Consider the following 13606-nt stretch of genomic DNA (forward strand, 5'->3'; position numbering starts at 1 on the left):
TAAAGAATGATAAAAAAAACTCACCATTAAGTCAATATTCTTACAGTAGATAGCTAAAAAAATCTTTCGAAGTTCGAAGTTAATTCAAGTGAAACCGTCAGTTAGAATGTGAGGTGTCTAAAAGAATAAAAATTACGAAATTAATGTCAGTATGTACTTTCACTGAAATTCCCATTAAATAAACCTGAGCAGAATGGATCTTGATAATAGTTGTTATTAAAGAGTTTTTTTTTTTTGCTCTACTAGGCGATTACTAAATATGTAAATACGAAAATCTAGAAATATTGACACTTCAGAACTTTTTTGCTTCTACTTTTAATATTACATATGTATATTTTTACGTATACATATATTATTTATGTATTATTGAATATATATTTATTAATTAACCTCACAAATTAACTATTCGTTTATTTTGTGTATTAAAATCTTTACATAAATTTTAAATAAGATTTTGATTGAAGAATCACAAAAAAAATATATATTATTTTTAAAAATAAGTTAATGTTAATAATTTATTTTGTATTCGATACCTTTAATCTAATGAGATGAAAAATAAATCGATAATCGATCGAATTATCAAATCTCGAAGAATCCTAGACTCTGTTTATCATTTGGAATCATTCCCAATGTTATCGACTCAGTATTGTCGTATTTAATAGCTAAAACTCAAAGTAAATAAAATAAAAAAAATGATATTATAATTATAAATAAATTATAAAATACTATATTTACAATTTATAATAATCTTTTCAAATTATATATAAAATTTTGAAAAATAAAAACTTTAAATAACTAATTATCGAATGACTTAAATCATTAGTTGATTATGATATAAGATTGATTGATCTACAAATTTTAAAAACGAGAAAGAATATTTTAATAAATTAAATTTCAACTTATTTCTTGAAGTTTTGAATTGATAAAAAGTTAAAAAATTTAACGTAAATATCGGGAAATTTAAATCTTTCGATTTCTATACCGACTAGTTTTACTAATTTACTAGATAGAATTTACTAGATTCCATCAAATATATCCGAAATATATTTTTTGAAAATTATTTAGAATTACAAGAATTATTAAACTAAAATAAATATTTAAACAAAATTAAATTCAAATTATTTTTTAAAAAAATATATTTCATAATCATTTGAGAATTAAAAAAATTTAATATAGATCCCAAAAATTTTTAATTTTAAATTTTGTTATTTGACAATTAGTTCTACCTATTTACCGCTAGATGGTGAAAATGTTTTGATCTCCGTCAATGGATGACTATGAATAACAGGTTAGTTTAATATAAAAATAAACACTAAATATAATAAAAAATATTTGAATAAATAAATATATAGTAGTTTTTATTATTAATAAAATTAATATAAAAATAAAAATTTATTCAGTTTGAAGTTTCTAAAAAAATAATTAGATATTACAATGATATACAATGGACGCAATTATAAAAAATTTGAAAGAAGAAAAAACAAAAAAAACAGTAAGAAAATAAAAGAATATTTTATAAAAAAAAAATTCAAAGGAAATATTATTTTTTACTTCGTTGTTACTATTAAAAATCATCGCATATCAAAAAATATTATTTTTTATTATTTAGAAAAAATTTTACAACAAATCTTATATATAAATAATATCTTCGGTATAATTGATTATTTTAACGGAAGATATTCGTGTTTTCATTGCACGTGATTAAACCTTGAATGCCATAAACAATAAAAGAGAATTTATTATGTTTTGTATACTCAAAGAACACTTTAAAAGTATACAATTGCTCATGATTTTATCTTTTATTTATTCATTAATTCAGACGACTCATTAAGACGATCAATGGGTTGCATGGATAATGAAACGGCCGTCATGAACGTTCATCATTGTATTGCATTTCTTTTTCCATAATTCATAATTCATTCTTCATTACAATCGAAAAAACCGAAGGCCTTGACAACGCTATGTTTTCAAACAATAAAATTTTAAAGACAATGTAAAATGATTTTTGAAAAATAACGTAAAAACATAATCAGGCTCGAAAAAGATAATTTTAAAATATTTTTAATTTTTGAATATCAAAAATCCAAAAGTATATTAGAAATAAAAATATGAAAGAAATAAAGTGCAATGTTATTTTTATTATATATTCTGTTTATTATGTTTTATTTCGAAAATTATATTTATTAATATAATTATGACGTATCTATTTTTTTTTATCTTTTGTGTGAAAAAAATATCACTGACCTAGATTTAAATATCGTTCGTTTCACTGGATATTTGATGATTCTTGTTTATTTTCTATGCTTAAACTAAGAAAATCGTTCGTGCGAATTAGGTTTTTATAAGATGACTGACGGTCATGCGTACACTACACGAATTATACCCAGGGATAACAAGTGTACATTTTCCCATGCATGTACATACGTGTTTTGTCAAAGAACGAAATAAATTTCCACTCTGATTGTGTAAGCTGAGATATTATAATGCTCCATCTACATTGCACGCACGTAATTCGAATTCGCTTGGATTTCGTAACTTTCTATCCAAAGAAGAATAATCCAACTAAAAGATTGCAAATCTTTGATTTCACGTAATATCTCATATAATACATTATCTTTGTTTAGCTTTAACAATAGCCAAAGAATGAAAATTTATTATTAAAAAAATAATAACTGATTATTTCTGATATATGAGGATGAAAAACAAAAACAATAATATTAAAGAAAATTGTTACGTAAAAAAAAAAATCTTCTAATTTTAATTAAATCTTTTTCATAAAAAAATTACAATCAAGAAATTCAGAAAAATTACTAATGATTTTTTTATATTTAATTTATAAATAGACATAAATCTTATAGCATATAACAATAAATCTGTTGTCTTATCAATTTCTTAAATGGAAAATTGTTATTTCTAAAATTTTTTTTTCAAATTTTATCCCCTATTTACAATTAATTAGATCGAATTATAAAAGTTCTACTGCTGTACAAAGTAATAAAATAGATAAGAAGACAGAAAGAGAGCGGCAACTAGACTTTCACCATAAAACACGATATACACTCTTTCTAAGATATTAAAATTTACATATAACATAGTATATATGTATATCTCTTATAAGATATCATACTATAGTAAATCCAGGAATATACGAAAATTGTTAAGTTATCATTTATTTTCAGTTGCTATTTATATTATTATTTTACTCTCATTTCTCTATATTTAAATCTATCTTTTAAACTTCATATTCAAAAAATTTTATATAATTTTCATTAAAATATATCATGAAGAAATAAAAAAAATATTTCTTTTAGAGCTACCTACTTTCAATGCTTTGGATGCAATGAACGCGATACGAGGGAAGAGACTATAATGATGGAGGGGAGTATATAACAACATTCTTCAATACCTTCCCAGAGGGTTTCTGACTATTCCACTGAGCGAAGTTTAAAGGTACACGGCGAGCTATTGCAGATCTTGAACATATTGGTAGATCGAGCTTTGATTAATAACCAATCGATCAATTGACGTAGAAGTGAAAAAAGAAAATTTATTTGCTGTATTTTAAAAGATCTTCAGGAAGTAACTTCAAAAAATCCTATCGAGAAATAAAAAGGTAATGACTATATTGATAATGACTATATCAATTCTTAATTAATTCGTTTCATACGTTACTTTAAATCAAATGATTCGCTTATAATATAGTGGAAAATTATTTTTAAATAATAGTGAAAATTATTTTCAGTTTTATTGAGAATAAAAGTGTGAATAATAACATTATCATCGCATTTTCTTTGCGTTATGTGTATTGAATTGATTTACAGTGATTTAAAAGAATCTTTACAATAAAAATCTTACGTGTTAAAGTTTAAATAAAAAATTTAAAACTTCAAAGTGCAAATTTCTTTTTTATTACTGTTTTTTTAATATCTCTTATATATATAAAACTTTCCAATTGTCAAGCAATTTTTTTCTAAGAAGTCAACCATTGGTTTTATCAAATGGAAATACTTTTAAACATCGTTAAAAAGTGGTCTCGCCTTTGTTTAAATTTAAGATAACGGATATGGAATCTTTTCTTTCACGCGCGCAAAATACATTCGAAATTCGAAAAAAAAATTGTTTGTAAAATTTAAAGTTTAAAGAATTTTAATTTTATGAAGAAACAAGAAAATAAGAAAAATAAAAAAAGACCAGAAATACATAAACTATTTTATGTGCTTTTTATATTCGTGTCTCGTGCAAAATGATCCTCATTTAAATAATCTATTCAATAAATATTCAGACAGAAGTGTATGATGATTATAGAATATATTGTAATAAACTGTGCATCCTTGCTTGGTCCCCATAAAAGGATTTGCGCGCGCGCACTCTTGGTGCATTGACCGGACACCAATAACACTAGTAACCGTAAATCGGAGGCTTGTAGACTAGAGTATACCATTACTTGCGTTGGAATACCGTAATACACGTAATTTCTGTCCATCGCTGGAATTTACCAGACTTCTACCGATTTCTATTTTTCACAGAAATGAAGAAATAACAAAGGAACCGGTTCTTTATTGAAAGCATGACGGTTAAAAGAGAATACATGCAACATTTTATAAGAAAAGAAGAAATCATATGCAATAACGTTTGAATGTATAGCATAAAATGTAGTTAAGTAATATTAATATGACGACTTAAATTAATAAAAGGAAATGAAGAAAAATTTTATACTCGATTATTGTATAATCATTTGGTGTGCATTATGTTTGTGCTCTGTGCTCTCTTATTAATTTCCATAACATGGTTTAAATATTTGGAAAGATAAAATTTTAATTTATTTATTTTAATATGTTTAAATTATTATCTTTCATTCTTTAATTCAAGAATATATAATGCAACTAGCAGAATGGATCATCCTAATATACGATTTTCTACTATTTATGGGAATGGCACTAATTTACATAAGTGAGGCTATTATTTTGACGTTCATTCCAAAACGTTATCGAATAAAATCTATAAAAGGAGAAATTGCATTGATAACGGGAGGCGCTGGAGGAATCGGACGATTGATCGCGATTAAGTTAGCAAAACTTGGAGCACACGTTGTCATTTGGGACATTAATAAAATTGGCAAGTCTTAATATAGGTTGATATAAGAAAAAGGAGAAAAAAACTAATTTATGTTTCTATGAAATTTCAGGATTAGAAAGTACAGTTCAAGAGATTAGACGTAATGGAGGAAAATGTTGGGGTTATTATTGTGACATCACTAATAAGGAAGAAATTTACAGAATGGCGAAAACAGTGCAAATCGAAGTTGGCTCAGTAAATAAAATTGTTAAATGAATAATTAACAAATAAATTAAAGTGACTTAATATGATTTTGATATTTAGGTAACGTTATTGATAAATAACGCAGGTTACGTATCCGGAAAAATATTTTGGGAATTATCCGATATTGAAATCGATCGTACTTATAAAGTGAACATCCTCTCTCATTATTGGGTAAGTAGAAATGAATATAGTCGAGTCAAAAATATTTAGACATTTATATTTGACAGATTAACAAAGTATTTCTGAAGGATATGATGAAAAATAATCACGGTCATATTGTAACTATGGCAAGCGTTGCAGGACTTTTAGGTACCTATAAATGTACTGATTATTCGGCAACTAAATTTGCGGCCATTGGCTATCATGAAAGCCTTTTTACTGAACTTAAAGTAAGAATATTTTAGAATTGTATTTTCCTATTTTTATATTGATTTTTTGTACTGTAAGATAATTTTTTTTGCAACTTTTGTAGACTCATGGTTACGATGGAATTCACGCCACTTTAATTTGCCCTTACTTTATCAATACAGGCATGTTTCATGGAGTAGAACCAAGGTACAATGTAATTTAATATATAATAAATTTTAACTTTTTTGTGATGATATGATATGCAAAAGATTTATAATTTAGATTGATGTCAATGTTACAACCTGAATATGTGGCACAAGAAGTTGTATCTGGAATATTGTTGAATCAAGTAATTGTTGTATTGCCTGGATCAGTTAGATTTCTTCTACCATTGAAATGGTAAATATCACGAAGTTTTTCTTACTCTAAGTAAACTACTTTTATAAAAAAAATAGTTATAATATTTTTTTTTTTTTTATAAAAGCTTATTACCAGCAAAATTATGCTGGGCATTAATGTACAACATTATACAAGGACCTCAAGGTATGATGATGTTTAAAGGAAGAGAAGTGCAAGTATTAAAAAATAATAATAATATCACAATAAAAGGAACTATACATTAATGTTTAAAAGTTATATTCAATGATAGAATATGATCTAAATGATTAATATAAAAATACTATTTTTTAATTATGAAATTATTACATTTAAATACATAACAAAAATTTCACTCATTAATTTTAAGAATATTTATATGTACCTGGAAATTATATTAGATAATTTTATTTTTTTAATATTATGTATATTTATAATATATGCAAAATGTTCATAATAAATCATAAAAATAATGTAATCCTTGACCAAGTTCCCAAATAGATATACCTGTATTTAACTCTGCTGCAAGATCCAATCGATGTAAAATAGAATATAATGTAGGATAAAAAATAATTCCATTGCCTCCAGTTGACCTAAAATACATCCCACATTTCATTCTAAACTAAGACAATTTTATCTATAAATTTTTTTATGATTCTATATCTTACTTTGTCTCAAAAAAGTGTTCTTTGCTATTGTCATCCCATTGAATTTTCCCTTTAAAGGATTCAAGAATTTTTAAATAATCTGAACCTAAGATAGCTCCTCCACCTTCAGGTGTATAATTATATCCATAAAAATTAAGACCTAATAATATTTGAGCCCTTTTAGGACTTTTTTCAGGTACTAATAATTCTACACATTCCCTCACCCAATCAAGAGGACTATTAGGACCAGGTCGTTGAATACTTGAATAATCATAAGTCATTAAAGAGAATGCTTTCAAATATGGGGATAATTGATTAAATTGATCTCTATTAAATAATTGAATATTTGGGCTGAAATATTAAAAAATATAATTTCTTATATTTTTGGAACATTTTAAATTTTAATAATATAATTGCAATTTGATTACAAAATAATAAAACAAAACTTACCCTCTTGAGGGTGGTACTGCTAAGATCGTATCCAAATTATTGTTTTTCAATTGATGAGCAATAAATTGAATTAATGCTACAACAATCTGTGTATCTACACCTGTTGATACAAACTGATTCCACAATTCTAATACATATCCATCAAAATGAAAATTCTGAAATATTATATATAACAATTATTTTACGTTAAATTAATATCTAATGTATTATAAATATTGTTAAAGTAGTTATACCTTTGCAGTGTCTGTGAGTGCTGAAATTAATGCAATTTGTTTTTGAGTATCACTATATAATGCAATAATGTCATTAACTGACCAATGCTCGAATAATACTCTTGGTAAAACTGTAAATAGTAATTATATCTTTATGTATACTTATGTATGAGAAATAGTAATATTAAAAAATTAACATACTTTTTACGTGATAGGTTTCATTATTTATAGTTTTCATTTCTTTTAACCATTTTTTTTGAACATCATGAGTTGACAATTTAAATGTTGACGCACTGCCTTCTGGAAATGTTAACCATACTGGTGATATCATTGTGAATTTTCCATGAAATATCTTAGAAACTTCAAATCCATTGTTATTCCACTAAAAAAAATTTATCATCAATAAATTTGTTCTAAAATATGTATATGTAAAAAATATCATATTTACCAAGTTAAAATATTATAAATTAATAAATTTACCGGTGTAATGTACCCCAAAACCTCTCCAGTAAATCGTCGCCGAGTTGTATTAAAAAAATAAAATCCTGATTCTCGAATTATATCATGCGTTTTAGGATTTTTGATTACTAAAATTCTGCTAAAAACATCTTGTTCCACAGGACCCTTCTGAAATAAAATTATCAAAATTAAATCATAGAGACATTATTATACGATATTGTTTTCTCTACCTTAAATTCAATTTTTCCTTTATTTTTTTTATTATTCCTATCTTTGGGTGGTGATAATGTACATTCTGATAATTGAAAAAATAATAACAGACTAATCATTAATGAAAAAATATTCATATTAATTATTTATTTTTAATACAAACTTATTGCATATGAATAACATATGTGACGTAGTTTATATATATAAAGTATTCATTCAAAAGATTTTATTAGAATTGTTAATAGAATGCGCTACAGTCAATTTATATACATATAATCATATATGTATATCCAATAGTATTTTGAATAAAATTATATTTTTGTTCCTATCAATCAATATATTAAAATAAATATATATAATGTGAAAATTTTATTGAAAAAAATACCAACTTATATATTGATATTAAATTTTTGATTAAATAAATTATATTTTATTTGCTTTCATACATATTTTTTTATTGAAAGAACAAAATTTTTAAGTAGTTATTTCTCTTATTAAACATAAATTAGTTAAATAAGTTAATTATAACCAATTAATATATAACCAATTAAAAAATAAAAATGATTGAAAATTGCTTTAATATATTTTTTTAAGCTTTTTTTACCACGTGACTACGTCACATGATATATGTTTTGATGTAATATGGCGTCTTTAATTGTCACAGTATAATAAAATTTCTAAATGAATTTAAAATTCTTTTAAATGTTAAACTTGAAATTGAACACAGAATGCCAGTTGACATAAATCGATTAACAGAAGGTTGGCTAGAATTAGAAAGTGACCCAGGTATAAAATAATACGCACAAGAGTATGTTAATTTAATAACTATTAACATTACATTATCTGGATATATTATTATATAGTATAAAATAATTTACTGTGACACAACATTATAGTTTTTATTTTCTATAAATACAAATTCAATGTATGATATAAAATAATGTTAATTATTTGATTTTATTTTATTATACTTGTATATATTTATTAATAATATTTTTTAATTTCATCATAAGAAATAATAAAAATCATTTCATTCCTTTGTCTTTATAATATTAAGATCACGATACACTTAAAAAGGTTATTTTATCTTTATTATATTACTGTAAGATTTTCATTTTGTTAGGTTTATTTACATTATTATTGGAAGATTTTGGAGTAAAAGGTGTACAAGTAGAAGAAATATATGATTTACAAAAATCATTGGAAGGTCCAGTATATGGTTTTATATTTTTATTTCGTTGGATAGAAGAAAGGAGATCCAGGCGTAAAGTTGTAGAACAAGATGAAAGCTTTGTAAAGGATGAAGAAATTGTTAACAATATATTTTTTGCACAACAGGTATTTTTATGTATATCTTTTATATATTATAATGTTTTTATATAAAATATGAATTTAAATAATCTATTATTTTATAGGTTGTGCCCAATAGTTGTGCAACTCATGCATTACTTTCTGTATTACTTAATTGTCCAAATATTCATTTGGGTACAACTTTATCCCGATTGAAAATGCATACATCTGGTATGTGTCCAGAAAATAAAGGATGGGCAATTGGTAATACTCCTGAATTGGCATGTGCTCATAATTCTCATGCAATGCCTCAAGCCAAAAGACGTCAGGATAAAAATACTGGTGTTTCAACTGGTAGATTTACTGGAGAAGCTTTTCATTTTGTTAGTTATGTACCAATTAATGGTAGATTATTTGAATTAGATGGTTTAAAACCATATCCGATGGATCATGGTCCATGGAAAGAGCACGAAGAATGGACTGAACAATTTAGAAGAGTAATTACAGACCGTTTAGGAATGGCAACAGGGGAACAGTTACAAGATATAAGATTTAATTTAATGGCTGTTGTTCCTGATCGACGACTTGCCATTTCGCATAAATTAACTATGTTGAAAACTAATAGGCAAATAGTATTAGAGGCATTGCAACAACTTGTTAAATTAAGTCATCAAGATGGAACGGAAAAAAATTCAAATGATTCTGATAAATCAGATAAATCCTATGATAAAAAAAACAAAACTGATGATGAAAATGTTCCACCTAATAAATCAGAGGTTGATGAATCTTCATCAGTACCAACTATTACAGTTGAAAGAAACAATGATTCTACTATAGATACTGAAGAGCCAGCCACAAGTGTAACTTCTGGAAAAGCAGAATCAAAGTAGGTAAAAGTAAATTAAATAATATTTATGATATTTAGAAATACTTTATTTTTTTAAACGAAATTATAATATATATACTTTTTTAAATATTTCATCAGTATGGAAAAAGTAGTAATGTGTGCATTGGATTATGCTACACCTCTCAGAATTCAAACTTCTCCAGCACATAGTTCGTCTAGTACCGATACATCATCCGAGATTGGATCTGCATTTAATTCTCCAACTCAAGGTAAATAAACAAAATATTTTTTTATGATATTTTACAGAGACGTTTCGTTGTACAAACTTTCCTATTTTGACAAAATATTAAGCCATTTGGACATGACATTCGTATGGATTTGATATCTTCTGAATTATCCGAAGCTGAATAACAAATGTAATAATGATATTCAGATGTAGGATCTTTTATTTTTCCATGTTCTGTACACTGTATATTTTTATTTGTTTGAAATATATCATTTACATTTCCTAACACATTTATATTTTTTTTATTATTTTCATTTTCTCTACACTTATTATAAGTGGTTGCATCACATGTTTTTGAATATTTATTAAATGCTGTGAATAATGGACATGAATATTCTATTACAGAGGCCATGTCAGGTTCACATATGTAATATTTAATACAATTGGTCATATTTGGCATCCGAACATTTTTTATACATGGAATAACTTGAACAAATTGTGAATCTAAATGGTAACCTAATGATCTATATCTTTCAATAGTTAAATATTGTTTGTTTCCTATATTATCCATAATTAAAATTATATTATTTTCATCATCAGTTATCGACAAATTTTTAGAATTTTCTGTGTTTGATATCAATTCATTAATTTCATTTTTTAAAGTTGCACTATTTTCAGTTGTATCTTGTAATTTGACATCAGTTATAATAGTATTTTGCAAATTATTATTTTGTTGAATATAATTTTGCACAAGATAACTTGATAATGGTAAATTTGTAACAAATTTCGAAGGGGGTACGGGTAATGACGATGATGCTAAAAGTTCCAATGGAATAGTAATTTTTTTATAAATTAATAGATGATGTATTAACTGATTCAACATTGAATAATATTTTTTATTATTATCTTCCGTTTGTAGATAACTCTCTTTTATATTATTAATTTCAGAAACATCATCCGCGTTCAATTTGTGTTCCATTGTTTCTTTATCTTCAATTAAAGGATACGGAGTAGCCGTATCTTGATCAAAATAATCAGGGATGCTGTCAGTAGTATATGATGAATCAATAAATTCAGAAAAATTCCATGGATCCTCCGTTGATCCCATATAACTAGTTTCATTTGGATTGATCAATTCAGGAATATCATACCTGTTTGTTACAAAAGATGATTCTGTCGACAGTGTGTCGCATGTCCAGGAATCACCAGGCAGAACACACATTCGCAGATACGGCTGAAATATCTAAAGATGGAAACGTGTTATTTTTAATTTTAAAAATTATTTTATTTTTAATTTTTAAAATTTTCAAATGTTTTCTATTTATTATATTGACGAGTATTAACGAAATCTCACCAAATTTCCGGTACATTTACTAGGTATCCAAACGTATCCACCACTAGGCAAATTCACGCAATTATAAAATATGGTACAGCTAGTGGAATGAGGTTTCCTTGATTCTGGACATTTTGATGATTCGATTGTGATTAGAATAGAATATAAAAAGAAAGCTATCAATTTCATTTTGCTCTACTGTCACGCGTACTGTCATACAACAGACTAAAATTCTTGTAGTTCGGTAGGTGATATTATTTGACTTTCGCACATTCCCTCCTCATTTCGTCTCCTTTGACACCTTCGAGATACAGTTATTCGACCTGTGGTTTCTCCAATATTTCCGTATTGTTTCTTATTATACGATGATAATTAAAAAGGTATTATATCATTATTTCTTTCGTATGAAATGTATAATAAAGATACTTCTTCCTAATAAATAAATTTTTTTTATTATTTATAGCATGGGGATGGAATTCTGGTCAAAGCAGTCCAACATCGACAAAAGATTTCAAAAAGTTTGTCGTGATTAGAGTGTCTGGAGATGAAAAGAACGAAGCGGGTTTAAGTACGTACATTGTTTATTGTTTCACTGTTATTCACCTTAATGCGGTACTTATCTTCATATTTTATGGAAGCGGTACATAAAAATTTATATCCGTAAGTAGGTCGTTCTCTTGGAAATATTAATATAAATGGAAAAAGATTAGTTTCTGACAGTGGTCACTTACATAAGAAGGTCTGTCTGTCAGGAGAAGTTAGGATACCTCATGCCAGAGTAAAAACTAGTAACGGGGATACTGTTACCGAAGAGAAGAAAGTCGAAAAGATCGATCCAAAATTATGTTCCAAATATCCAGAATTGTTCGAACCGCATACATTTGCACCTAAAGATCTTTTGGCATTATTAAAGAATTTAGAGCACGAAATTAATATTTGTGAGACTAGTTTAAAAGATGAAAATGACAAGAGGAATAAATATAAGGTGAATATATTTCAATAAAAATTTATTAATATTACGAATAAGATTTGTGTATTATTTTATTCTTTGTATTTCAGATCGATGATTGTCGTAGAACGCATAATTACGACGAATTTATTTGTACTTTCCTTTCGATGCTTGCTCAACAAGGCAAATTAGCAGAATTGGTTCAACAACACTTGACTTTAAAGAAACACACTTCCGTCTCAGTGAACAGGGTTCATAGGTAAGAAATTTTATTACAATTTGAACTAGCTTGGCAAATTGTCCGATATAAAAATTACTTACAGATCCTCGAAGAAAGCAGATACTCGTCCAAACTCGTCCCGTAGACGTCGAGGTAGAACCAAATGTAAAAAACGAAAATAATCTTCATTCGTAAAGTAAATAAATGGAATGTTATCCCACCTATCGAATTATCAGTCAGGAATTTTTGGAACTATTAAAAGGACATTTTAAGATAAAACAAGCATATAAAAAAATTATATGATTGTTAAAGCAAAATGGAGCGTGGATTATATCACTCTTTACAATACTTTACAACGTTGATAGCGCTGAACTATCAATATTTGTTTTATTTTTTTCACTCAGATGTTTATTAGACAATCATATATTCATCAGCACCACTGAATATAATTTTTCTTTCGTCATGAATGCAATCCCTGCACGAATTGTACAAATTAACATTATGACATATTTTTTATATATCTTGTTTTTTTTTTTTACATTAATGGTATCTATTATCATCATATTTATAAATATCACAAATCTGATGCATATTCTTTTAATATATGCATCAATAACTTTTGTCATTACATTTATTATGTTTAAGAAATATATGGTTTCTTAGATACGAATACGAATATGTTCTTTGTATTATGCATTCTATATCTTTAAAATTAATATTT

General features: G+C 25.9%; 4 protein-coding genes across 9 annotated transcripts; 2 read left to right on the forward strand and 2 right to left on the reverse strand.

Moving 5' to 3' along the window:
* The first annotated feature begins 1246 nt into the window (after positions 1-1246).
* Positions 1247-6540, forward strand: LOC107995130 (estradiol 17-beta-dehydrogenase 11). Of its 4 annotated transcripts, none has more exons than XM_062082086.1 (9): positions 1247-1288; positions 3312-3613; positions 3743-5115; positions 5186-5310; positions 5380-5490; positions 5547-5708; positions 5792-5874; positions 5950-6066; positions 6152-6540. In XM_062082086.1, the coding sequence occupies exons 3-9, from the start codon at positions 4878-4880 to the stop codon at positions 6288-6290; spliced, it is 975 nt and encodes a 324-aa protein (XP_061938070.1). In that variant the 5' UTR covers positions 1247-1288; positions 3312-3613; positions 3743-4877; the 3' UTR covers positions 6291-6540. The 4 variants fall into 4 exon arrangements, with proteins under 4 accessions (XP_061938070.1, XP_016907935.1, XP_016907934.1 ...); XM_017052446.3 differs by having other exon boundaries at positions 4527-5115; XM_017052445.3 differs by having other exon boundaries at positions 4870-5115.
* On the reverse strand, positions 6333-8485 carry LOC107995022 (chitinase domain-containing protein 1). The gene is made up of 7 exons (XM_028665388.2): positions 8041-8485; positions 7832-7978; positions 7553-7733; positions 7373-7482; positions 7140-7294; positions 6711-7040; positions 6333-6635 (listed from the first exon to the last, which is right to left on the reverse strand). Exons 1-7 carry the CDS (start codon positions 8155-8157, stop codon positions 6494-6496), a joined length of 1182 nt encoding a protein of 393 aa, XP_028521189.2. The 5' UTR covers positions 8158-8485; the 3' UTR covers positions 6333-6493.
* A 188-nt stretch (positions 8486-8673) lies between these two features.
* On the forward strand, positions 8674-13555 carry LOC107995129 (ubiquitin carboxyl-terminal hydrolase calypso). Of its 2 annotated transcripts, none has more exons than XM_017052443.3 (8): positions 8674-8806; positions 9144-9358; positions 9436-10196; positions 10296-10426; positions 12180-12284; positions 12382-12701; positions 12776-12924; positions 12989-13555. In XM_017052443.3, the coding sequence occupies exons 1-8, from the start codon at positions 8749-8751 to the stop codon at positions 13065-13067; spliced, it is 1818 nt and encodes a 605-aa protein (XP_016907932.1). In that variant the 5' UTR covers positions 8674-8748; the 3' UTR covers positions 13068-13555. The 2 variants fall into 2 exon arrangements, with proteins under 2 accessions (XP_016907932.1, XP_016907933.1); XM_017052444.3 differs by having other exon boundaries at positions 12385-12701.
* On the reverse strand, positions 10222-12184 carry LOC107995131 (uncharacterized). 2 transcript variants are annotated; one of them, XM_062082085.1, is made up of 3 exons: positions 11738-12184; positions 11535-11626; positions 10222-11426 (listed from the first exon to the last, which is right to left on the reverse strand). In XM_062082085.1, exons 1-3 carry the CDS (start codon positions 11903-11905, stop codon positions 10448-10450), a joined length of 1239 nt encoding a protein of 412 aa, XP_061938069.1. In that variant the 5' UTR covers positions 11906-12184; the 3' UTR covers positions 10222-10447. The 2 variants fall into 2 exon arrangements, with proteins under 2 accessions (XP_061938069.1, XP_016907937.2); XM_017052448.3 differs by having other exon boundaries at positions 10222-11626.
* Positions 13556-13606: the final 51 nt, after the last annotated feature.

This window comes from Apis cerana, linkage group LG11 (assembly GCF_029169275.1).
Source record: "Apis cerana isolate GH-2021 linkage group LG11, AcerK_1.0, whole genome shotgun sequence".
NCBI lineage: Eukaryota > Metazoa > Arthropoda > Insecta > Hymenoptera > Apidae > Apis > Apis cerana.

Excerpts from the sequence above, each read along its gene's own strand:
- LOC107995022 (XM_028665388.2), bottom strand. The coding sequence starts at position 8,157 with ATGAATATTTTTTCATTAATGATTAGTCTGTTATTATTTTTTCAATTA. Across the intron at positions 7,979-8,040 it reads AAGGAAAAATTGAATTTAAG|AAGGGTCCTGTGGAACAAGA; the intron begins GTAGAGAAAACA and ends ATTTTATTTCAG. Across the intron at positions 7,734-7,831 it reads TTTTGGGGTACATTACACCG|TGGAATAACAATGGATTTGA; the intron begins GTAAATTTATTA and ends AATTTTTTTTAG.
- LOC107995129 (XM_017052443.3), top strand. The coding sequence starts at position 8,749 with ATGCCAGTTGACATAAATCGATTAACAGAAGGTTGGCTAGAATTAGAA. Across the intron at positions 8,807-9,143 it reads AGAATTAGAAAGTGACCCAG|GTTTATTTACATTATTATTG; the intron begins GTATAAAATAAT and ends TCATTTTGTTAG. Across the intron at positions 10,197-10,295 it reads TCTGGAAAAGCAGAATCAAA|TATGGAAAAAGTAGTAATGT; the intron begins GTAGGTAAAAGT and ends ATATTTCATCAG.
- LOC107995131 (XM_017052448.3), bottom strand. The coding sequence starts at position 11,905 with ATGAAATTGATAGCTTTCTTTTTATATTCTATTCTAATCACAATCGAA. Across the intron at positions 11,627-11,737 it reads GTAAATGTACCGGAAATTTG|ATATTTCAGCCGTATCTGCG; the intron begins GTGAGATTTCGT and ends TTCCATCTTTAG.
- LOC107995130 (XM_062082087.1), top strand. The coding sequence starts at position 4,878 with ATGCAACTAGCAGAATGGATCATCCTAATATACGATTTTCTACTATTT. Across the intron at positions 5,116-5,185 it reads TTGGGACATTAATAAAATTG|GATTAGAAAGTACAGTTCAA; the intron begins GCAAGTCTTAAT and ends ATGAAATTTCAG. Across the intron at positions 6,067-6,151 it reads TTTCTTCTACCATTGAAATG|CTTATTACCAGCAAAATTAT; the intron begins GTAAATATCACG and ends TTTTTATAAAAG.